Source organism: Globicephala melas, chromosome 15 (genome assembly GCF_963455315.2).
Source record: "Globicephala melas chromosome 15, mGloMel1.2, whole genome shotgun sequence".
NCBI classification, from domain to species: Eukaryota; Metazoa; Chordata; class Mammalia; order Artiodactyla; family Delphinidae; genus Globicephala; species Globicephala melas.
The window spans coordinates 14,881,285-14,905,513 of NC_083328.1; the positions used below are offsets into that span (position 1 = coordinate 14,881,285).

A 24,229-nucleotide genomic window follows, 5' to 3' on the forward strand; every position below is an offset into this window, starting at 1 on the left:
GAAAATCCTCTCTGCGTTTTATTAAAAACTCTCTCTTGGGATTTGCTCATTTAAGGAACTAACAAAATTGCCCTCAGAGCGTGGTATGTAGGCCACGCCCCACCAGGGATACTTCAGAGAGCAGAAAAAAAACTCAAATTGGCAACTTGGTCACAGACAGAAACTCAGCAAGATCAAATACCTGAAAAGGACTTTTTTTTAAAGTATTGAATTATTTTCGATCTATTAAAAAGAAAATCCCCGAGGGGATAGATGCAATTTTCCTGGGAAGAGAATTATCTGCGCTAGTTAAACCAAACCAAAACAAAGGCATTCTTCGCAATAACTCCCTGAGAGCAGCGTTTACGGAGACAGTAATTAGGTAATTAGACCGGGTAGTCACCGCAGAGCCTCGGGTGCCGCAGGGTGTTAATGACTCCTGCTCAGCTGTGCAGCTGCCCTCGGCGAGGAGGTAGGTCTGGACTTTTCTGAGCGTAGGCCACTCGGCCTGATTCCTCTCGCCTTTGCAGCTCTCGGGGAGCATCCTTCCCCCAACGCCCGCGGGGCTGGGCGCACCCGGGGCTGGCGGGTGGGACGCTGGGCTCGCGCTGGTTCCCCCGCGCGGCCGCTCCCAACTCTCGGCCCTCACCCCAAAACTGCCGGCGCATCAAGCTACCACAATTTTAGCGTCCCCTGGCCGCAGGGCTTGGGCACCTGCTGATAATCCGAAATTGCACGCGGTTCCCGGCCTTGCACCAGGCAGGGTGACTTTCCCTTCTTAATCGCTCGCTCGCTTAATACAGTTAATTCGTACCCCTTATCAAACACGTGGACTGTGGAAAGGAAAAAAGAACTAATGTGTGTATGTCCCTACCAGCCAGAAATACTTTTAGCATTCCACCGCATTTCCTTTCACTCCGGACATGTTTTAAATATATATTACTGGGATACCAGAGATATTACTTCAGAAGCTCATTTTTCACTTTGCATCATTTATTGAGCACTTACTCCTGTCATCAAATAGCCTAACAAAATGTTCAATGCTGATAAAAGTCCGCCGGAGTAATGCACAGCTCCCTGACACTTGATACTTGGATAATTTCCCATTTTTGACCGACATAAACAAGTGTTTGGTCTAATTTTGCCAAATACCCTTCTCGCTCAGGCGGCGCACAGGCCGGGATGGAGGAAAGGATCATGGTTCCAGGTGCCAGATCGCAGAGGCCTAGCGCTGAGTACCTTCCCGGTCCTGTGACGTCAGCCCTAGGCCCCGCCCCCTTCGGCGGAGCCAATCGAAGCGCTGGGGGGGGGGCCTCCACAAACTTGCGCGCACGGGCGCGCGAGCGGCAGACCCTGAGGCTAGGCGCGATGGACTTGGCGTTTCCTGGTGTCCAGGGTCAGGCCCAGCTGCCGCCACCCGAAGCGTGGCCGCTGGTTGGCTCCAAGGAGGAGCTCTATGACTGTCTGGATTACTACTACCTGCGCGACTTCCCGGCCTGCGGGGCCGGGCGCAGCAAGGGCCGGACGCGGCGCGAGCGGGAACTGCGCACCAACTGGCGGGTGCCCGGCGGCCACGAGCGCAAGATCGCGCAGAAGCTCCTCAACGGCCAGCGCAAGCGTCGCCAGCGCCAGCTGCAGCCCCGGCCGCGCACCCGTCTCGCCTGAGTGCTGGTGCGTGCGGGCCCGCGCGAGCGCCCTGGTAACGCTCCGGTCCGCCCCCTGCGACTCGAACGGGGCACAGTCGCCCCCTCCTGAGGCTGCCCCGCGTAGCGAGTCATTAGCTGGGCTCCCTAAATTCCCAGACTGTCTCCCGGCGGCAGTTAAAATTCTACCTTTTGGAATTTTTTAGTTGGGTAGAAGGGGCTAGGAAACGCAGAAAACATCTTTCTAAAAATACAAGTAAGGGATTTACTTCCAGTGTTTATGCACGGACTAAAGAGAATTGATTTTTGTTTTTGTCTGGTTTTCAACAGGATACCCATACCCAAAGGACCTGATAAAAGTATTTTCTCTGACTCCAGCTATAACTCCGGTCCTAAGGGGAACAGTCCATGTTGGTCAACAGAACTTCTTTTCGACATCGCTTAAGTTCAGTATCTTTTCCTCACTAATTGTTAAGTAACATCCAAGTGGGTATGCCTGTTTAGGGTTTTTAATTAAAAGAGCAGCAAGAATGGCATTTTAACTCTGCTGGTGTTTTTTTTAAGTTGCTGTGGTAACTTGTTTCAAGTACACAAATATTTGAGTTCTTATCTGCAAAGAAGACGTCACAAAGACGAATGTGGGCAGAACAAAGATAGGAATTCTCTGCGCTTTGACCCCACAGCAATCCTTTGAAGCGAATGCTAGCTCCATTTTACGGACGGGATTCTGAGGCACAGAACTCAAGTAACTTTCCAGAGGTCATACAGCTAATTAGAAAACCTGGCATAACAGATACTCAAAAACATTCACTCTTCCCAGCATCACAGTTTTCCTCAACTGTAGACATCCTTCTGTGGTTCAGAACCACCCACAAACTCCATGTCCAAGAACTAGGGTTATAGTTTAAAAATTATGCAGAGTATGGCAGGGTCCCTCTTCTTTCTCTTCACTCTGCATTCAGTCAGGTCTCTGCGCCCAGCGGTGAGTCCTTTGTTGGGGGAGAAGGGTGGTGTTCTGGAAGGAGCAACTTGAATTTTAATCCTAGCTATGGGTGTTCATCAATCTGGCATTCAGCAAACTTCTGAGTGGAAGCTACTTTCAAGTTCCACCATGCTTCAGGTTTTGCATTTGTAAAATGGGAATAATATTGGGTTACCTCGCCAAACAGGATTATAGATAAAATAAATAAAATGTGACACCCTTAAGGGCTTGGCACATAACCGGTGCTCAATAAATAGTAATTATTATTTTTTTTTTTTTGCGGTACGCGGGCCTCTCACTGTTGTGGCCTCTCCCGTTGCGGAGCACAGGCTCCGGACACGCAGGCTCAGCGGCCATGGCTCACGGGCCCAGCCGCTCCGTGGCATGTGGGATCTTCCCGGACCGGGGCACGAACCCGCGTCCCCTGCATTGGCAGGCGGACTCTCAACCACTGCGCCACCAGGGAAGCCCCAATGGTAATTATTTTTAAGTTTACAGAACGTGATCCCTCTTCTCCTTCCTCTCTAGTCACGAAGTCCTTTTTTTTTTTTTTTTTGGCCGCACCATGCGGCATGCAAGATCTTAGTATCCCAACCAGGGATGGAACCCTTGCCCCCTGCATTGGGAGTGCGGAGTCTTAACCACTGGACTGCCAAGGAAGTCTTAAATTCTTTCACTCACTTCATTATTTTAAAATGTCTCCAACATTCAGGCAGTGTGGTATGGTAGGAGTCTTCACTTTGGAGTCAAACACCTGTATGGACTTGGGAAAGTTGCTTAAACTCTAAGCATCTGTTTCCTTACCTATAAAATAGGGATGATACAGTACCTATTTCAAGAGTTCTTGTGAGGCATAAATGAAATAACGCACGTAAAGCTCTCAGTGCCTGGTATACAATAGGCACTCAAATAATTAGTAATAATGTCCACATCACCACTGTCTTAGCCTTCAGGATTTTTTTCCTTACCCCTAGTCTCCCTCTGCTATATCTCAGACATGTCCAGATTAATCTTCAGAAGACCATTTTAATAATATAAAGATCCTCAGTGCTGCTCTAACCTTGCAGGCCAAAAAGCTTAGATGCCTTATATTGTGCTGCAAATCATCTATTGCATTTCTGTTTTTTTTTTTGGCTGCATCGCGTCTTAGCTGTGGTACATGGGATCTTCATTGCGGCACATGGGATCTTTCCTTGCAGCGCGTAGGCTTCTCTCTAGTTGTGGCATGTGGGTTTTCTCTCTCTAGTTGTGCCACGCAGGCTTAGTTGCCTCGCAGCATGTGGGATCTTAGTTCCCCGAACAGGGATGGAACTCGCGTCCCCTGCACTGAAAGGCACTGGACCACCAGGCAAGTCCCCATCTATTGGATTTTCTTAGGTTTGTTTCTCATAACTTCCAAAAACACACTGGTTCGTGACACATGTCTTCTGTCCTCTAACTTCACCATATTCAATTCTGCTTCTTCCTTTGAATCTGTGCTGTGCTTTACAATTTTAATTTTTCTAAAACTAATTTCACCTAACTGAAAGTGGCACCAAGTGCCACTTTCTCCCAGAAGCATTCATCCACACTGAATGTCCATTCCTTTAAAATCCTTTAGAACTTCATATAAACACCACTTAACCATTTGTTTTATAGTATTCTGTACTTTCAGATCAACAGTTTAATTCATTCATTCATTCTTTTTTGTCTGATATGTGCAAGGCACTATATTCATATAACGATGTCTTAGTTATCCAAAGAAAAAACTGCATTTACAGTGTATGGACCTTAATGTCTTAAACATCTCAGTTCCTACACAATTCCTGCTGTGAAGTACAGCATACCCAGACATGAGCTATGTTAAAGCAACACTGTAAGATGTTCTAACTAGATTTTGCTCATTTTAGATACTAGAGCTTTTAAAATTTAAATATGCTCACTGTAGAAGTTATGTGTATTAGTTACCTATTGCTGTGTAACAAATTACTATCTCAGTTTCTGTGGGTCAACAATTTGGGAGTGGCTTAGCTGGATGATTCTAACTCAGGGTCTTTCAGGAGGCTGGAGAGGAATTAGGCTCCACCTTTTGAAGGGAGTGTCAAGGAATTTGAGGACATATTTTAAACCACCAATGTAGGTTTAATTATTGTGTGTTCACTGTAGACAAATTGGAAAATACAGACAAGCCAAAAAAAAAAAAAAAGGAAGGAAGAAAGAAATCACTATCCAATGAATAACATCACTACTGGGATGTATATAATTACAGCCTTTAAAATATAATAGAACTTTCTCAAAATACAAACATACTATGTGTACTACTTTGTAACCTGCTCTTTCACTTGGTGTTTTGTGAAGATAATTCTCACTTCACATATTCTTTCACATTTTAAATGGCTGCATAGCATTTCATTGTATGTATGTATTACAACTTATTTAACTAATTGTATATTGCAGGACACTTAGGTTATTTCACGTTTTCCCTATTTTATACATTTTGTTAAATCAACATCCTTATGGCTAATTTCTTTCACATTCATGACTTTCTCAAATTCTTAGACATGGAATTTCTGGAACAGAGTTTGCACAGTTTTAAAACTTCTGATATTTACCACCTAATTTCAGTAGAATTTTTATTGCAATCATCAAAAGTCCACTCAGCCAAATATCTGTATCAAATATCTGTAACAATGCCTGCAAGAGTTCGTTGTACAAATTTTCATCACTGTAATTGCATTTGTTGAGGATGACTGTGATCACTACAGAATAAGTTGGTATATAAATTTTACTAAAGTGTGAACTTCGGCACACCTAACCCACCAAACTGCAAATGATAGGTAGCAGAATTCTATTTATTTTCAATTCCCACTTTTTTGCTATTCATTTTAACTTTTTACATGTTCTTTTTTTTTGAATAGAGGTAATACATTAACTGTTTCAAAATCCAAGAGACAGAAAATGTTATCAGTAAAAGTCTCACCCCTGTGCCACTGCCTGAAGGCAACCAGTGTTATCAGCTAAAGATATTTTATGCATGGACACTATGGGCTTTTCTCTCCATTTCACAAACAGCACCCTATACTCAATTCTGCCCCTTGCTTTTTTTCTCTTGACAATTTACCTTGGAAATCATTTCATATCAATACACAGAAAAACTTCTTTCTTTTTTATAGCTGCATATTGTGTGAATGTGCCATAATTTTTTTTTACCTATATTCTGCTGACAGGAATTTAGATTGTTTAATCTTTTACTATCACAAAATAACCTTGTACAAACATCTAATTTTCTCTCTTCAATTTAGGAATTAGTGACTTAGCTAAGTATGATTAAAATTGTCTCTGTTCTGGTCTGCATGCCTGTCTGTCCAAAGCTCTGCTCACTCTAAGCTCTTCTGGTGCCAGAATGTTCTTTATAAATAAAGTTCCTTTCTCCCATCTCTTTTTATGAATTATCCAAAGGCGAATACAAAGGCTTATCATTTGTAAACCTTTCATTTCTTTAAAAAGTTCTGTGAAAATAAAACTTTGTTTTTCACAAAAGTTTTTTGCATTATTTACCCCTCAGTTCCACAAACATTCTGCTGTTGCTGGAAAGGCTGTGTTAAACTCTGCTACCTCTGGTGGAAGGGGGAAATTTCTGATTGGCATCCAAGCATAAATGGAGGTTCTACCTCTGCTTTCTCTCCTCCATAAATCCCACCCCACCCCCAAGGACGGCCCCATGAAGCCCCCCATGAAATGCCACTAGTTAACTTGTCCCCTACTGCAGAGGCGCTAAAATGTACTGTTAAAAGCATTTCACACCAAGTATCACTGAAGCACAGATCCTTGGGGCCTTTGCAGTTGCCATTCCCTTTGCCAGGAATGCTCGTACCCTTGATAAACACGAGGCTTGCTTCCGCACTTCCTCAAGGACTCCATTCAAATACTTCCTCTTCAAAGACTCATGCCCTCTCCAACCCCTAACTCCCTACCACCCTTACCCTGCTTTCGCTTCATATCACCACCATCTAATTTATGTAGGTGTTTGTCTCTTGCCTCCCCGAATTTAAACCCCTTGGAGGTAGTCTTATTTCCTGCTCTATTTCCAGAACCTAGCTAGCACTTGGAGATCATTCAGAACATCTCACTTAATTATCAGTGAACGAATACCATATCAATTACGGGCACAAATTCTATAATATATGAAAGGGGTTTGAAAATGTATGAAATACATAAATGTAAGGCATTATTACTGTCTGAATTTAACTTTTGTTGACTGGATCCACGGACAAAATACAAGTAGAACCAACTCAGCTCTGTCGATCCCTAAAGTTTTCCGTCTTATTATGTGCCCACATTGTGCCTCAAAAAATATTTACCCAAATGAGTAACTTAATGGTGAGAACGGTTAAGTAACTGGCCCAAGGTCCAGCGACAATCACGCCAGAGCTCTGACTCACTCACTCAAGATTGGAGCTGACCTACCATGTTAATAAGGCAAACGTTTGAAGGTAGTAGCGACGGTCCTTGTGCCCTAGGAAGCAAACAGCTAGCGGTTGTGACTCGCGCTAGGCTCGGAGGACAAGGTCTGCACGACAACCACGGCCACTTCCGGTTTTCTAAACAGTCCTGGCGCCGAGCTCCTGACGTAAACCGTGCACGACAAGGCGTCGCCATGACGTCCTGCTCTTCCTGTGACCTTCAGACCCGCGGAGACGTCGGCGAAAGGAAGGCCTCTGCCTGTGCTCTGATTGGCCGCGCGCTGAGTCCAGCCCCGCCTTCCAACTTCCGCTCTCGCGCGTCGCAGAAGCAGCCAGGGTTTCCTGCGAGTGTTGCGTTTGTAGACCCTGCTTCGTCCCGCGTTTAAGATGCCTCGTGGAAGCCGAAGCCGCACTTCCCGCGTCGCCCCTCCGGCCAGGTGAGGCTACCGCGAGGTTTGGGGCCCTGCCGGCGCCGTGACGCAGAGGGAGGTTGCGCTGGGCCTCGGGGCGGCTGGGCGGCGGGGGACTGGGGCGTCCGAAGGTTGGGGCGGCGTGGGCCCGCATCCGGTCGCCGTAAGCTGGTTTGGCTAGTTTTCCCGTTAGTGGCAAACTTGTTAATTTGGAATGTCCATGAATTATTACTTAAAATACTTAGAGTCCATTTTAAGTTAAAACAGGCCACTTCTAGAAGGAAATGGACATTCGTAAGTGTAATCTGGCTGAAACGTCTAAAATAGCAAGAAGAGCTTCCCTGGTGGCGCAGTGGTTAAGAATCCGCTTGCTAGTGCTGGGGACGTGGGTTCGAGCCCTGGTCCGGGAGGATCCCATGTGCCGCGGAGGTGCTGGGCCTGTGCGCCACAACTTCTGAAGCCCGCACACCACAACCACTGAAGCCCTTGTGCCTAGAGCCCATGCTCAACAACAAGAGAAGCCATCGCAATGAGAAGCCCGCGCACCACAATGCAGAGTAGCCCCCCCTCGCGGCAACTAGAGAAAGCCCACGCGCAGCAACGGAGACCCAATACAGCCAAAAATAAGTAAATTAAATAAATAAATTTTTTAAAAAATAGCAAGAAAAAAAGTGCAAGGTAGTATAATCAGGAGAAACGATAGTATTTCAATTAAGTAAATAATCTTTGAGCATCTTCCAGGAGCAGTGAGCATTCTAAGGGCTCGGCCCAGTAGGGGACACAGTCACTAAGGCCTCACATGTACATGACGTTTTCTAGTTGATAAAATACTTGTAAAATGTACTGCCAGTTGCACCTCCTGATAGCCTCAGAGGTAGATATTTTCATGTTTTACAGGAATAAGGAAACTGGAGACTCAGAATAAGTGACTTGTCCAAGGTCATGCCACCAATAAGTAGAGAAGCCAGGTCTTAGACCTGAGTTATCCGGTGACAAATTCAGGACATTTAGCAGAGGACCACGTTGCTTCTCTAGACTAAGGTGAATTGTGTTCAAACTGCGTGCTAGGAGCGTAGGGAAGGAGTTCACGTAATGGAAAGACGCTGCTATCCAAAGGAAGGGAAACCACAATCTAAAAATGCAGAAATCTTCTGTGTGAAAGATTTTTGGAACAACATTGGACATATTAGTGAAATTTTGAAGGCATCCAAATGTTCTACAGATGGGAAATAGTTGAAATCAGTTTAGGTATAACAGTTCAGGCAAGTCACTTCCACTTACTGGGCTTCAGTTTTCTAATCCGTAAAATGAAGGAATTGGATTAGTTTATTTCCCCAGATAGCTATCTTTCCGTGTTCATTCAATTGTTACCAGCTTAGCGAGACCTCCCTTGACTGTCTTAAAATTGCAGTATGCCACAACATGCTGCCCTCGCTCTCAATATTTTTTTCTTAACATTTATTTGATCCCTCAATAGGATGTCAGCTCCACGAAGGTAGAGGCTTTTGTCTCATTAACAGTTATATTGATTTTTATGACGTTGGAATAACTGTTCTCTAAAGATACTATAGACTTTGTGAATACATGGAAATGGTTGAAAAAAAGCAGGGAAAAAAACATTTATACTTGGTGATTACAACCGTAAAAGGTTAAAGAGAAAATGATGTAAATAGTTCAGGGAATTGTGTTCTGTAAGGTTTTCTTGTATGTATGTAGTATTTGCATTTAATAATTTAAAATGAAATCCTGAGGTTATTTTAATATACAAGGGGGTTTCGTTTGTTTGTTTGTTTATTTAAGTTGACAATTTCCTGGGACTTTCCTGATGGTCCAGTGGTTAAGATTCCTCGCTCCCAATGCAGGGGGCCTGGGTTCAGTCCCTGGTCAGGGAACTAGATCCCTCATGCCGTAACTGAAGATTCCACATGCTGCAACGAAGATCCCGCGTGCAGCAACTAAGACCCGTACAGCCAAATAAATAAATATTATTTAAAAAAAAAAGAATATAGCATCGACTTAATATCCTGTTGGATTTATTAAAAAAAAAAAAGTTGACAATTTCCAAACTTGGTTGGGAGTGGGAACTTTATACTTTCTGTTCCTTTCTTTCACAGCCGGGCGCCTCAGATGAGAACTGCACCCAGGCCAGCGCCCGCAGCTCAGCCACCAGCAGTGGCTCCACCATCTGCTGTTGGCTCACCTGCTGCTGCTCCTCGGCAACCAGGTCTGATGGCCCAGATGGCAACCACTGCAGCCGGCGTGGCTGTGGGTTCTGCCGTCGGCCACACTCTGGGTCATGCCATCACTGGTGGCTTCAGTGGAGGAAGTAATGCTGAGCCCTCAAGGCCTGACATCACTTACCAGGTAAGATTTGGGGCAGCATTGTCTTCGGTGGTGTATTTATGAGAAAACCTAGTTAGTTGTAAGTGCCTTATGTATTGGGACTGTCTGCACCTGTGGAGAATGGTTTATCCATATTTGGCAGCAGTTGAGTTAGTACCTTACTTAGGCCAGCGTCAGATAGTCCTGGACAAATGATATTTCTTCTCAAGGAGTAGAATTGTGGCAGTTCAACCTGATGGACTGTCAAACAGCCACCTACCCCTCATTTTAAATATTTTGGGGGATTCCCGGGTGGTCCAGTGGTTAAGACTTGCCGCTTTCACTGTCGTGGGCCCGGGATTCAATCGCTGGTTGGGGAACTAAGACCCCAGAAGCCGTGTGGCCTGGCATAAATAAATGAATGAGTGAGTGAATGAATGAATATAAATATATACATATATATATACACATATATATGTTGTGTTTGTCATGGTCACACTTAACTAATTCAGCCTCAATCTTTGTTAAGTGTTCAGAAATCTTTTTGATGACTCTGTGCTCTCTCGTCTCTTACCTGATATTTGCCACTGCCCTTCTTTCTGAGATGTGTGAATTTTCTCCTCTAAGGAGCATGGGTGTATACTCTACTGTATTTCTAATGTACTTAAAACTCTCATCCATCTATTTTTCTGTAGTAGGCCCATTTTTCCCTCCATGAAACATCATTGAACCACTGGTGTTTAGATGCCTAGATAACCACTTAATTTGCATCTTTGTTCATGAATCTTTCTGATGACAACTGGGATTTTTGTTAAAGCTCATTTCTTTCTGCCTTTAATTTTTTTCACTGTCCACGTTATTAGATAGAAACTTTAATTTGCATCTGGTTCTAGTTCTGTTCCCCCAATTAACCTCAAAGAGTGGTTATTGCTCTTTGTTCGGGTATAAGTCTGATTTCCATTCATTCATTCATTCATTTATTTTTGGCTGCGTTGGGTCTTCGTTGCTGCGCGTGGGCTTTCTCTAGTTGCGGCGAGTGGGGGCTCCTCTTCATTGTGCGCAGGCTTTGGGAGGGGGCTGCTCTGCTGCTCATTACAGTGGCTTCTTGTTGCAGAGCACGGGCTCTAGGCACGCGGGCTCAGTAGTTGTGGCTCACGGGCCCTAGAGTGCAGGCTCAGTAGTTGTGGCTCACAGGCTTAGTTGCTCCGCGGCATGTGGGATCTTCCCAGACCAGGGCTCAAACCCATGTACCCTGCATTGGCAGGCAGATTCTTAACCGCTGCGCCACCAGGGAAGTCCCTGATTTCCTTTCTTAACAGTCCTGAATGTTATGCCTTTGCAGGAGCCTCAGGGAACCCAGCTGGCACAGCAGCAGCAGAATGGCCCATGCCTTTTTGAGGTGAAACAGTTTTTGGAGTGTGCCCAGAACCAGGGTGACCTTAAGCTTTGTGAAGGTTTCAGTGAGGTGCTGAAACAGTGCAGACTGGCGAACGGTAGGTGATAGATACATCAATCCATGGTTGAACTTGCATCTGCTTAATTCACTGAATGGTACCCCTGGACCTTATAAAACTGTGTTTAATAAATTAAACTGACAAATTAGAGGAGATTTTGTTTAAATTACTCTAAAATAATCTAACAAGGAGCTGGTCCAAAGTTTTCTAGTCATTATCTTAGGCTTTTACCTGCTTAAGGAAGAATCAGATTCAGTTACGTTCTGAATCTGATTCTTTCTTAGGCGGGTATAGATTAGTGTGCCAAGATCTTATTGTGGTTATTGCATAGCCTTAGTGCTGATTTCACCAAAGGCCAGGAATGAGCACAAGATCTGATAGAGCATTGTCATTCTGCACACCTCGTTTGAGAGAGACAAGTTTATTAAATCCCTCGGTGGGACTTAGAGATATAGGTTCTCTGGAATGTTGGCAGTCAACTTGTTTTTGTGTGATTTCCTCCTATCAATCTAAGAGTTCACCACCTATTAAAAATGATTATTTTCATTTTCCCGCCTGCATTTTTATTTATTTATTTATTTATAGTTCTGCAGATTTTATTTAGAAACTTAGAAAGGGTTTTTGTGGATAAATCTATAGTTGATTCTCATGGAGTCACAGAGTCATTTTTCAGGCTGCTTATACTGAATTGGTTTAGGCCAGAGGTTGACCACCTATGGTCCCTTTACCAAAGCCATCCTGACACCTGTTTCTGTAAGTAATTTTATTGAAACACAGCCGTCTCCTATTCATTTAGGTGTTGTGTATGGTTGCTTTCCATGGCAAAGGAAGAGTTGAGCAGTTGTGACAGAGACTATATGGCCCACAAAGCGAAAAGTATTTACCTGATTGTTTACAGAAAAACGTTTTAAAACCCTGGTCTGGGCTAGTGGTTCTCAAAATTCCCCACCTTCATTTATGTAGGAAATAGGGACGGGGAGAAGTTAATCCTTATAGGTGGTCGAACTGTGGAATTAAGACATTGCATGGCCAAGTTTATCAGAAGTCTTTGATGAAACTATGTCTAATACCAAAGTAACTATATTTCTGCTTCAAAGTGTAGAGTTGAAGTTTTATTGGTTGCAGCCTTAAACAGCTTATGAAAGAAACTAATAACCTTGGGCTTCACCCCTGCTTTCATAATTTGGAGGACTTTGGTTTTGTTGAGAATATGTAGCTAGTGCTCTTCTAACAAACCTTTTCTGTTTGCAGGGTTAGCTTAATCAAGAAGTTCCAGTTGAAGGCATGAAAAATCATCTCTCATGACCAGGTTGATTTAGCATTAAAAATATAATTGATAGTGAAGATATAAAGTGTGAAGCCACCAGTTAACCGCTCCTCAATCATTAGTAGCTTTTGTGCTTCAGGATTGCAGTGGAAGAGGGTATTCTCACCATATAGAAGCTCCCTGAGATGATATTGAGTTTGGGGCTAGGCGAATGTTTGTGTGGCCTCTTAAACATGCTTTTGTTTGTGAATTAATTAGAATAAAGTGATTTTATTTCCAAATGTGTCTCTTAAGTATAAGGTTATAAATCACACATGGTATACACATGGTGAATAGAATGCATTTTGCAGAAGAACACAGTTGTCTCTACATGTCTTTATGTGTATCTAGTCTGTAGTCTCTGGATATTAAAGTAATGGCCGCCTGGAGGATCTGGCAGAGCTTCCTGAGGAGCTTTGGTAGAGAAATAGTTATGTAAGGAGTAGCTCCCTAGCAAGCGTGCTGCTCATTAAAAAGATTCCAGGTGCTACAGGCCTTTGGAGCCAATGTGCAGTAAACTGAGCAGTAATGAAACTAAAATACTAACTGTTGTAATCAGGTGAATGATACAGGAAATGTGGGAGCAGACCCATTACATGTGTGGGCTCCCTGTGGCCAGGTCAGCACTACACGTCATTGTTAACCTAGATTATCCAATTTATTGGTTGGAGATGAAAATTCATTCTCTTAATATAGGCAGTTTCCCTGCAGATGTTTTTATTCTACTTAAGGCATTGTAGCTTTCTCTTCCTGAAAGACTCAAGTTGCCCTCTCCAAGCTGTCTTAAGTCCATGTTGGACTCAATTTGGGGGGCATCATTTTTTTTTTTTAAATGAACCCAGCTCCATCCCTCACAAAGAGCTCAAAATTTCATTTACTTCTGGAAGTTGACCTCCAGTCTCCATTATGCTCTGCAGTTTTCCTACTTTCAAATATACCTTTCAGAGTTTCCATTATCTGATTTTTTTTTTCCTCTCTGTTACTGCAAGGTAAGTGAAGTGCTGTTGAGTAAGTGAATTATTCAGTTGTTACCTCGTCCTCAGCGGTGTTCTTAGAGTGCTCCATTCTGTACCTAATCATTCACTTCCTGAAAGAGGCCAAGACTACCTTGCTCAAGGACCTAAATGACCACAGACAATTCACTACTGGCCAGTCCCCCAGCATATTCCCTCCTGGGTTCATCATTGGGCTCTTGCCCATTTTCCTAAAGGCTGAGTTCATAGTGTTAACGCCCCTTATGTACAAGGCGTGATGCTCTATGGTGGGTACCGAAATACGGTTGAATCACTGAATCAAAGGAAAATGAACCACTGACAATAAAATGCAAGAGTCTGGCTGACCTGGCCTGCCTCTGGTGGGAGCCATGGCTACACAGAGAAGGTCACAGGGAATAATCCACCAGGTGTATTGGCCTTTTGCCCTAAAGTCAGAAGGGATTTTTGTCATGTATTGAAAGTGTAAGCCAGCAGGCGTCTGCAGCTTAGAATCGGGGAAAAAGGCTTATTGACAGTAAGTAAAAGGAGAATTCAGTGTTTTCATCTTTGGAACCAGATGTTGCATCTCGATAAGCTGGAGGCCTGTAAGTATAGGGACAAAGTCATTTACCAACTCCTATATAACAGTTCAGCAAAGTATTTCCCCAGAGCGGAAGAGATGGCGAGTGTGATACAATGGAAAGAGTACGTGAGCCTACATCTGAGGTTCACCTAGGCCCTCCTACTCACCTCATCGAGCAAGTCACATTCTCTCTAAAGTTGGCTTAATACCAGAGTTTTGGGGGCCCAATGAAAGTGCATATGAAGTGCATTGTAAAATGCTCGTTAAATGGGTTTTTGTGGGCTCAGCACCTGTATGAAGCAGTGTATTACCCCTTTCTTCGTTTGGTATATTAGAAGAACCAGGGGTTTGAAGAACAGGTAGCTTTAGAATGAGGGTGAGCATTTAAAAAGTGTCTGCTTGTGTGCCAGCATGTTGCATACATTATTTCCAGCTCTGTCAGCCTCTTAAGCTAGACTCACACTGATGAGGACCCTCACCCAAACAGCCTAAAGCCACACACGGTTAGAGCCCATGTGCTTTTCCGGGCACATGGAACTCCTCTCATTCATTAGAGACTGCAGGCTGAAGTTAAGGATGAAATGGAGGCAGATCAGAGATGGAGTCTCCCTAGCCTTTGAGGTCTGCATTGGGTCAGGCAGCCACGCAAACTGTAGCTGAGCGGGTCCCTGTAGCAGCCAGGGCTGCAGGGTGGGCACACCAGTGTGCTGGGGTGTCTCCAGGGCTCTGCTCTCAGCACACACAGGAATGGCTCCCAGAGAAGCCAGCGTGTTCCCAGCAAGCTGGCTTTATCTCCTCTAAGCCTGGAGGCTGAGTGAGCTCCACAGGGAAGATGGGTCACCTTGTGCTGTCCTGCCCGCTCCCAGGCCACCGGAGCTTCCCTCACCCTCCACCAGAGGTCACCCCTGCGGAGCCTCGGCCCCGACGCGTGCACTGTCACGCTGGGCCTTGGCCTGCACCCGAGCTTTGCAGCTGGGGTTTATTTTTGGCACATCAGCCTTCCGTCCTCAAGTAGCAAAGCCTGAAGGAAGAGCAGCAAGATATCCTGTTCTGGCCACAAGCGTCGGCTAGGGACACGCTTCAGCCCTCTGTTGTCCCCTGTCCCCAGGGGGCTCCTGGACCTTTGGGATTCCTGTCACGTTTATTCCAGGGCCTGCGAGGACATAGAGGTGAGTAGCTGTGTGGGGAGCGGGAGAGGCTGTGGCATAGGGAAGACAGAACCCCCCACATCCCTTAGACCCACCTCTCCCTGCTTCTGAAGGTACGTGGCCCCAGAAGCATGGCAGCACTGATTCTCTAAGTTTCAGGGAGGGATGTCATGTTCCAAAAAGGACCAGGCTACCTACTGCTGTTTGGGGACCCTTTCCAAAGGCATCTTGGTAAGGCATGGGGAATGCAGGCAGGGGCAGTGGACAGAGGCGTGAAGTTGGCCCCAGGTTAGGCCTAGAGTAAGGGGATGAGGCAAGATAGACCTCCGCCACCCACCCCAGGAGAGGGAGTGTTGCTGGGGCTCAGTGGGGCCGGTTGTGCCAGGGAACGGGCCCCGACGGGACGGCATCCCGGGCTGGGTCCACATACACCATCTGCGCGGGGAGGGCTGCAGGAAGGGAGAGACCTTTCCTTACCCAGCTTTGGGAGGTGGGGGGAGGAGGGAGAACAGATGCCCCTCGTGGGAACTTTAAGCAGCTTACCAGGAATTGGGCTCGTTTTTATGGGGAACAGACACTCCAGTGCTCAGCTGGGGTTGCTGATGGGGGTGGAGCAGAGACAGCTCCAGAGCCTGCTGCTGGCAGAGGAGACTTGTTATTCTAATCCTTCCTCTGGTAACCAGGCACCCAGCAGTGGGGACACCAGCCTTCCTGGAACAGCCAGCCTGTCCTGAGGCAGCCAGGGCTGCTGCTTGGCTGGTCAGCAAATGGGCCTCTTTGACAGGCCAGACCTTCTTGGACCCAGAAAGGGCGGTGGAAGTGGGACCAGAGGCATCTTTGGCCCTGCTGAGAGGCAGCTCGTGCCCATTTTCTATCTGTCCCTCTTCCTGTTGGTACAGCATTTTCTCCATTCCTCAAATCCTCCGTGTGAGGTAGGAGTTCGTACCCAGTGGCCTCTGTGTTCCTGAAGTAAAGCCGGCCAGCTCCTCTGGGTCTAGGCCTGAGTGTCCTGGCTCCGTTCTGCCCCACACTGCAGCAGGACCACCCAGGGCTCATTGGCCATCGTTAGGTAGGACACAGGGCATTCTGAGGACATGGCCATCCTGCTGGCAGGAACCTGGACCAAAGGGACACCTCCAGCCATTGACTTATATCTACGGAGCAGCACCTGTGACACACCTGCACTGGGCACAGTGGGGAGGGATGGTTGGGATGATCTAGAGATGATCACGGTGGGAAAGAGATGAGAGAACAAGTGATACCAGAGGCTGGGACCAGGACTCACTCATCAAACTCTGCCTCCCTCAGAGCACCTGGCACAGTACTTCTCAGAGTATGAAAGGAAGAAAGGAAGGAGGAAGGAAGGAGGGAGGGAGGGAGGGAGGACGGAAGGAAGGAAGGGTGAAGGAGGGACAGTGATCACAAAAACTAAGGGCAGAATGGGTGAAGAAGCAGCAATGGGAAGCACAGCAAGGCTGTCGCAGAAGGAGGGGTGTTTTCTGGGTAGGACAGTTACAAGTGGGAGAGATAAGGAGAGGTTATGGGAGCAGCATATTTGAAAATGAAACCATGAAGCTTCTCACCTTTTCCAGAAGTGCAGAGAGCAGGCCGAGGAAAAGCAGGACCAGCCACGTCGCCTCAAAGAGGAAAGGAAAGAGCACTTTAATTTGTCCTTTGCAGAGTTTCTCGGTGGTGCTTTCTAAACTCAAGCGTGTGCTGGCCCTGTCAGAACTAACCTTGCAGCCTGGTGGCCCGATTCCTGCCTCGAGCCTGGGCTTGGGCCTGGCTGCCCATCTGTTGCTCCTACCGGGGAGCAACAACTAACAACGAGAACATGCGGGGAGCCACATGGTCACCTGGGGTCACGGGAGCTTACAGCCAGTGGGGAGAAGCAAGTTGGGCTCTTTGCAAAGCTTTTTTAAAAATTCATAAATATTTATTTTGAATATTCACAAGAGGCCAGACCGATGCCAGGAAATACACAGACGAGGGAGAGGGACTTCCCTGGCAGTCCAGCGGTTAAGACTCCGCACTTCCAGTGCAGGGGGCACGGGTTCGATCCCTGGTTCTGCTGGGTGCCTGGTTACCAGAGGAAGGAACTAAGATCCCACATGCTGTGCAGTGCAGCCAAAAAAAAAAAAAAGGGAGAAATGGTTTCAGCCCTCAAAGAGCACACCCCCCAGGTCAGGAAGGCTGACTGCTTCTTTCTGTTCCCCTCTTTAAGGAGCTGAACATGACCCAGTACAAGACACTGCCAGACTCCCGTTCCGCACAGAGCTTCTATGAGAACTACGAGACCAAGGAGATCCTGGGCAGGTAAAGCCCAGACCTTCCCCATGAAGTTCTGTCCTGGGCTCCGGCCGGCACTGCGGGCGGGATCAATCTCTGCTTGACCCTGAGCACTGACCCCATTTCCATCCTGAAAGCACTGTCCACTTGGAGAAACTCTCAGTTCGGGGTCCTGCCCTCCTGCAGCAGGATGGAGGAAGCGGGTATAAGAGCACCCAGATTAGAGACCTCTCCCAGCCAAGAGCTCCCCCAGCTTGGGGCCAGGGTCAGGAATCAGGTGTCAGAGAGAAGCGTATGGCCCTGAGAGGGTACAGCTTCTTCCTCCGTGCCGAGAAAGAGCACTGAACTAGGAGCTAGGAGGCCCCAGAGCAGGCTTCTTCCTCTTGGGCTCCAGGCAAATCGCCCTCTCTGTGCCTTCTTCATCTTACCATCCCCCAAAGCTCACAGGGAGTTGGGGGACAAGGCAGGACATATCTGCTGCAGCCTGGATCTGGGCCTCCCCCTGGGGTGAGGGGCCCCGGGGATGATCTGTCCTCTGCACCCCCAGGGGAGTGAGCAGCGTTGTCAGGCGCTGCATCCACAAGCCCACATGCCAGGAGTACGCTGTGAAGATCATCGACGTCACGGGTGGGGGTAGCTTTAGCCCCGAGGAGGTGCAGGAGCTGCGAGAGGCCACGCAGAAGGAGGTGGACATCCTGCGCAAGGTCTCAGGACACCCCAACATCAGTGAGTGATGGCCCCGAGCCGCGGCGCGATGCCCTGCCATGGGTGTGCTCTGATAACCCAAGCCGGGGAGTGTGGCCCCAGTGCAGGGAGCCAGAAGCACCAGAGTGTCTCCTGCACCCCGAGGCCCTGAAAGCCTAGTGCCCAGAGGCTTGAGGCTCCCGGCTCCACCCTCACTGCTCTCGGGAGTCAGCTCTAAGCCCCCTCTTCCAGCCCCACAGAAGGGGTGACAGGCAGGGCCGGGTGCAGGTGCGGGAATGGGAGTGTGAAGTCCCTGGGTGCCCCCTCCCCTGGTGCGCCTCCTTTGAACACCATCGCGATACCCCTTCCAGCTTCTGAGTCCGGCCACAGCGGCCTTAGTTCCCTTGCCCCCGCCCTCCACTGCCCCCGCCTGGGTTCCTCTGTTGCCTGAGACGAGCGAGCCATTTCCATTTCAGTACAGCTGAAGGACACTTATGAGACCAACACTTTCTTCTTCTTGGTGTTTGATCTGTAAGTACCCAGGCCTGGGGCCTATTGGAGAGGCTTCTATTGTAGTCCCCCACCCAGGGCTTCCTGGAGACGAGCAGCCAGCCCCTTACACTGTGGATGCCAAATAAGGTCAGAGACGCTTTAGGCAGACCAGCCCCTGGAGTCAGGCTGCCAGGTTTTAAATCCTGGGTCCGTCACTTATGGGCTGGATGATTTCTGTCAGTATCAGCTTTCCCATCGGTATTGCAGGAGTAATAATGGCACAGTGACTGGCACAATGTAAATGTTAATAAATATGAACTACCATGATGATGACCATGGTGGTCATCCAATACTTATTCTAGACCTTGAGGATACGCAATCCTACTTCATGCACTAATTTTCACAGGGCGTGAACAGAAAGCAATCAAGTCATAAAACACACACAGAGTTATACATATACACATATATGTAAAGCTGAGCGGGGGTCAGAGGGAGTGGGCAGGGAATGCTCTCCAGGAGGTGACCTGAGCAGAGACCTGGATGAAGGAGACCTCTAGCAGAGGGAACAGCCAGAGCAGGGGCCGTGCTGGGTGGGCTTGGCATGTTTGAGGCTTGGCAAGCAAGTCAGGATGGGGGGGAGCAAGCCTGTGGCGATGGCAGGATGCAAGCTCGGTCAGTACCAAAAAGCAGATTATGCAGGCATTTGGGAGGTAAGAATTTTGGAGGGCTGAGAGCAGGAGGGTGATGTGATCTGACTGACTTTTATAAAGGATCCCACTGACTGTAAGGGGCAAGGGTGGAAAGGAGGAAGCCAGCGATATGGGGGCAAGAGGCCCACCAGGGAGACAGGTGGTAGAGATTGTATTTGGGATGTGGTTCAAAGATTGACATCATCGTCGTTGTCATCAGCAGGAGCATCAGCGGCAACGTGTCACTATTCCCCTGCTTGTGCACCAACAGGGCTATTGAGATGAGCTCCTTGTCACAGGGCCCTCTGCCCCCAGGGACCAGTGGGCCTTTTAGCTGGGAGAGCTTCTGTTTTCCCAGGAAAGGAAAAACGATACTGTCCATCTCACCAGGCTCCAAGCATCAAATTCGAACAACACAAAGTGCTCTGTGAACCGTGCACTCAGACTTCTTACCATTGTTACTGGAAAAGGTTCCCAAGGAAGGGAACTCTCCAGCTCCCATGCCCCCGCTCCATTGGAGTCCTCACTAAAGAACACACACCTCTGTTGCACGAATCATTGTTGGAGAGCTGTCTTGACCTCTCCATACATAACTGCTAATTTAGGGACTAGCTTTGAGAAAATTATTCAAGGAGATTTTGTGTTGCTGGAACACTTCATTTTGTAGCCATACCGAACACGTGCAGTGTTAAGTTTTTCTTGGAGACACAATTTAACTTGGCCTGTGTGTACAGTTCAACCACCAGCTCCAGGAAGGCAGGAGCCTGCTGATGGACCTTGCCGGGGTCCCAGTGTTGACTGGTAAATCTTTTTGCTGCTGCTGCTATTAGTTAGTTCTCCTAGCGTGTTTAAAATGGAATTAAAGTGATCAAAACTGGAGGCACACACTGCCTTTTGGGGACACAGTACCAATCGTGTATGAAACAAGGCTCACTTCTGTAATTTCTGGGTTGCTCCTCAAACAGAACTCAACTCCCCGCCCCACCAGTTAAGTTCAAGGATTTTCTTGCCTCCCTCAGATACTGGCCAGAATTCTTCCCTTGGGCCCTGCTTTTCCTGGAGGGGCAGGCAGGATGCACCTTTCCTATTTAACCAAAGGAGACTTTCCTAGGACCCCTCCAGACTCGCCCAGCTCTAGCTGTCTCAACTCGGTTCGGTGGCACTGTCCCGTAGAGCCCTTGGGGGCAGCTCAAATGTCTCTAACCTTTGAAGAAGTTGCTTGGGGAAGCTATTTTTAATGCTGCCCCAAATTGCCCTTCAGGGTATAACTAGATGATTCTAGCAGAAACCTCTTTCTAGATCATCCCAAGTGAGAAAATGGAACCGCAATTCTTAATCCTGAGAAATCCTAAAATAGGTAAAACTGCTCTTCCATCACTACTGTTGCTTCTCTTTGTTCCTGGGAAAAATCAGGATACTCCTGTCCTTCTGATCTGGGTCTGGGGCCTTGTGCCAGTGGCTCAAGTTCCCTCCCCCCTCCCAACCCTGATTTTGACCCTGTTGGATCCCAGTCCATGCTGTCACTCCCACACATGGGGGGACCTTCGCACGGGTGCCATCCCCCAGCCCCCAGTCTCCCTTGTTCTTCTTTCAACCTTCCGAGACAGCCTCTCCACTCACTTCCCTAGCTCCTCCCCACAGACCTTGGTCCTTTGTGGGGAGCAGCCCACTTTGCCCCTGGAGGTGTTAGGGTGGGTAACAGTTTTCTGGGAGCAGGGTAAGGAGGGGGTAGCCTTGGGGCACATCCAGCTACAAACCCTCTGTCCCCACAGGATGAAGAGAGGGGAGCTCTTTGATTACCTCACTGAGAAGGTCACCCTGAGTGAGAAGGAAACCAGGTGAGGGTCCACTTGCCCCTCTCCCTACTTCTGGCCTGAGTCCCTGGCTTAGGCACTGAGGTCTTGGAGGAGGCGTGGCATGCACCCGTCTGGGTCGGCAGTGTGCTCCGCTGGCTTTGGTGGCCTCCTTTCCTCCTTGACTCAGCCAGGGTAGGCCTGGCCTGTCTTGAGTCCTCCCTCACTCGCAGTCCAGCTGGCTTACGGGCTTTGGTGTCCCTGCCTGTTACCTGACCCTGCAGAGTAGCAGATGAAAGTAACCTGTTCCTGTCCCACCCCAGAAAGATCATGAGAACCCTGCTGGAGGTGATCTTCACCTTGCACAAACTCAACATCGTGCATCGGGATCTGAAACCTGAGAACATCCTCCTGGATGATGACATGAATATCAAGCTCACAGACTTTGGCTTTTCCTGCCAGCTGAAGCCAGGAGAGAAGCTGCGAGGTCCGGTAACATGGCCTTGGCCCATGTCAGGGGCTCAGGCTCTCTCCTCAGCTCTCCTAGGAACAGAGGTTGCCTGGGTTTCCCCCACAAAGTAAAAATCCTACCATTTCAGGGCTGGGTGTTTCTTCCCCGGACTGGGCTGAGCCAGGTTCCCACTGCCTGCATTCCAGGCCAGGATAGCTAGAAGTGACCAGGCCACTGACGGTGCCCCATCGGGTGGCCACAGGACCCAGCACCCTGGCCCTGCCCTTGGCCCTGGGCCAGGCCCGTGTTCAGAGAGTCCCAGCCCAGCCACCACTTCAGTTCCTTCTCCATTGTCTCTTTGGGCTTTCCTCTTCCAAGTGCCTCTGCTGACCTCTTCCGATGGAAACTGTCCCTGCAGAGGTCTGCGGGACCCCCAGTTACCTGGCCCCTGAGATCATCGAGTGCTCCATGGATGATGCCCACCCTGGCTATGGGAAGGAGGTGGACATGTGAGTGTGTTGGGGGGAGGGAGGTGACCTGTAGGGACAGGGATGCCCCCATGGCTGGGAGCCCCTGGCTGGGGAGGAGGGCACGGTGGGAGCTACAGCTGGCCCGCCTGCCTTCCTCCCCGCTGCCCGCTGCCAGGTGGAGCACGGGGGTCATCATGTACACGCTGCTGGCCGGCTCCCCACCCTTCTGGCACCGCAAGCAGATGCTGATGTTGAGGATGATCATGAGTGGCAGCTACCAGTTTGGCTCACCAGAATGGGATGATTACTCAGACACTGTGAAGGACTTGGTGAGAGGAAAGGCCTCCTGGCTCGGGGTTCAGGCGAGGGGCACGTACAGTGGGGAGAGGGGAGTGTACCGTGCATGCCACGGGGTTGGAGGCCCTGCCAGGAGGGACCCCCCCCATAGACATCTTCCGTTCTGTCTCGTTCTCTCAGGTCTCCCGCTTCTTGGTGGTGAGTCCCAAAGGCCGCTGTTCGGCAGAAGAGGCCTTAGCGCATCCCTTCTTCCAGCAGTACAAGGTGGAGGAAGTGCGTCACTTCAGCCCCCGGGGGAAGTTCAAGGTACTTAAGCTCGCCTGCCACTCAGGGCCCCGGGGTAGGTGCCACAGGCCCCTGAAGTCGAAGCTCCAGGTGCTCTTCTTGGGGACTCCTTACGCCCACGGGGTTTCCAGAGCACCCGCCCTTCTCCTCCCGCCCAGCCCTGTGATGGTTGCAGCTCAACTTCTGGCTTCTGGCTCCGACAGCCTTAAGCCCTGCGCCTGCTGTTCGGGTGGGAATGGGGGTAACGGGGGCGGGGGGAGGGCAGGCGGGAACGCTAGGACAGGCCCAGCGGAAACCACACAAGCCTTCGTGGCAAACAAGCTCAGGGCCTGCCGTCACGGACCGGACCGGCAAGGAAACAGGCCGCGGGGCGGGTCCAGCTCTCAGGCCAGGCCCTCCGCAGGTGATCGCCCTGACGGTGCTGGCTTCCGTGCGGATCTACTACCAGTACCGCCGGGTGAAGCCCGTGACCCGGGAGATCGTGATCCGAGACCCCTATGCCCTCCGGCCCCTGCGGCGACTCATCGACGCCTACGCTTTCCGGCTCTATGGCCACTGGGTAAAGAAGGGGCAGCAGCAGAACCGGGCAGCGCTCTTCGAGAACACACCCAAGGCTGTGCTCCTCTCCCTGGCTGAGGAGGTCTACTGACGGGCAGGCCGGCAGGCCAGGTGGGACGGGGGTCAGGCCGGGAGGAGAAGCCACCGATATGGAGGGCACAGGAGTGAGAGCGGGTGCAGGCCTCTGTCCAGAGGGGGCACTTGGCCCCAGCCACTCTCCCCTCTTGGAGGCGTCACGCGGTGGTCAGTGCAGTTGGAGCCAGGCCCACGGAGTGGGTGGTCCAGAACCCACTGTGGTCCAGAACCAGAAGCACCCTGCCTCTCCACAGCCCAGCTATACCACCATGTCCGCTTGTCCTCACGGGAGGCCCACAGTTACTGACCCTCGGTGCACCGCCTTTAGGGTCCCAGGGTGAGGATGAAAGAGAACAGTCTGAGAATCGCAATCACAGGAGATTTTACTGACCTCACAAAGTCCAGTGACAGCACGGGAGCAGGTTCTTCTCTGGGGCCATGTTTTTAGAGGCACAGGGCAGCCCTTACATAATTAATAATAGAAAGGAAAGCTTCTGCTGTTCGTCTTTGTGGAGTATTATTCACTCTGTGCCTCCCGTGATACACAGTTGCGCCTGGTAAATCCGTCGTTCTCCTAGACCCTTTTAAGACTGACAGTGTGCTTTAAAGAGCCCACAGAACTGCATTTCACATACGGTGGAAACTAGGTTCCCTCGGAGGTGCATGAAACCCCACAAATAAGGCAAATGAAGGAATCATTTTCCTTCTACAGCAACTTGCTGGGAAAACAAGGAGACCTGGGGAAATTCTGCCTTGAGCAAACAATGTCAGGTCCCCGGGTCAGACAGTGAGAAAGTTGGAGGGAGCAGATTTAAAATATTTTCACAAACCGCCTTTCAGAGCACTGCGCCCCAAATGTTTTGAGTATGTGGCCCCCATACGGTCAGTATTTGACCTCTAAGA

At 48.8% G+C, this 24,229-nt stretch overlaps 3 protein-coding genes across 6 annotated transcripts; all 3 read left to right on the forward strand.

Annotated features, from left to right (window-relative positions):
- The first annotated feature begins 1,303 nt into the window (after nt 1–1,303).
- On the forward strand, nt 1,304–2,613 carry NUPR2 (nuclear protein 2, transcriptional regulator). Of its 2 annotated transcripts, none has more exons than XM_030871894.2 (2): nt 1,304–1,678; nt 1,953–2,613. In XM_030871894.2, the coding sequence occupies exon 1, from the start codon at nt 1,348–1,350 to the stop codon at nt 1,642–1,644; it is 297 nt and encodes a 98-aa protein (XP_030727754.1). In that variant the 5' UTR covers nt 1,304–1,347; the 3' UTR covers nt 1,645–1,678; nt 1,953–2,613. The 2 variants fall into 2 exon arrangements, with proteins under 2 accessions (XP_030727754.1, XP_030727753.1); XM_030871893.2 differs by having other exon boundaries at nt 1,304–1,650.
- A 4,710-nt stretch (nt 2,614–7,323) lies between these two features.
- CHCHD2 (coiled-coil-helix-coiled-coil-helix domain containing 2) lies at nt 7,324–12,780 on the forward strand. The gene is made up of 4 exons (XM_030871892.2): nt 7,324–7,483; nt 9,571–9,820; nt 11,121–11,271; nt 12,484–12,780. Exons 1-4 carry the CDS (start codon nt 7,434–7,436, stop codon nt 12,492–12,494), a joined length of 462 nt encoding a protein of 153 aa, XP_030727752.1. The 5' UTR covers nt 7,324–7,433; the 3' UTR covers nt 12,495–12,780.
- A 149-nt stretch (nt 12,781–12,929) lies between these two features.
- On the forward strand, nt 12,930–23,828 carry PHKG1 (phosphorylase kinase catalytic subunit gamma 1). Of its 3 annotated transcripts, none has more exons than XM_060285211.1 (10): nt 12,930–15,474; nt 17,468–17,559; nt 18,080–18,258; nt 18,693–18,747; nt 21,170–21,235; nt 21,514–21,677; nt 22,060–22,150; nt 22,287–22,440; nt 22,589–22,714; nt 23,097–23,828. In XM_060285211.1, exons 1-10 carry the CDS (start codon nt 15,409–15,411, stop codon nt 23,340–23,342), a joined length of 1,239 nt encoding a protein of 412 aa, XP_060141194.1. In that variant the 5' UTR covers nt 12,930–15,408; the 3' UTR covers nt 23,343–23,828. The 3 variants fall into 3 exon arrangements, with proteins under 3 accessions (XP_060141194.1, XP_030727739.1, XP_030727738.1); XM_030871879.2 differs by having other exon boundaries at nt 12,930–15,264; XM_030871878.2 differs by lacking the exons at nt 12,930–15,474; nt 17,468–17,559; nt 18,080–18,258; nt 18,693–18,747 and having other exon boundaries at nt 18,774–21,235.
- The last annotated feature ends 401 nt before the right edge of the window (nt 23,829–24,229 follow it).

Excerpts from the sequence above, each read along its gene's own strand:
- NUPR2 (XM_030871894.2), top strand. The coding sequence starts at position 1,348 with ATGGACTTGGCGTTTCCTGGTGTCCAGGGTCAGGCCCAGCTGCCGCCA.
- CHCHD2 (XM_030871892.2), top strand. The coding sequence starts at position 7,434 with ATGCCTCGTGGAAGCCGAAGCCGCACTTCCCGCGTCGCCCCTCCGGCC. Across the intron at positions 7,484-9,570 it reads CGCGTCGCCCCTCCGGCCAG|CCGGGCGCCTCAGATGAGAA; the intron begins GTGAGGCTACCG and ends TTTCTTTCACAG. Across the intron at positions 9,821-11,120 it reads GGCCTGACATCACTTACCAG|GAGCCTCAGGGAACCCAGCT; the intron begins GTAAGATTTGGG and ends ATGCCTTTGCAG.
- PHKG1 (XM_030871878.2), top strand. The coding sequence starts at position 20,715 with ATGGAACCGCAATTCTTAATCCTGAGAAATCCTAAAATAGGTAAAACT. Across the intron at positions 21,236-21,513 it reads CTGAGTGAGAAGGAAACCAG|AAAGATCATGAGAACCCTGC; the intron begins GTGAGGGTCCAC and ends GTCCCACCCCAG. Across the intron at positions 22,441-22,588 it reads CAGACACTGTGAAGGACTTG|GTCTCCCGCTTCTTGGTGGT; the intron begins GTGAGAGGAAAG and ends TCGTTCTCTCAG.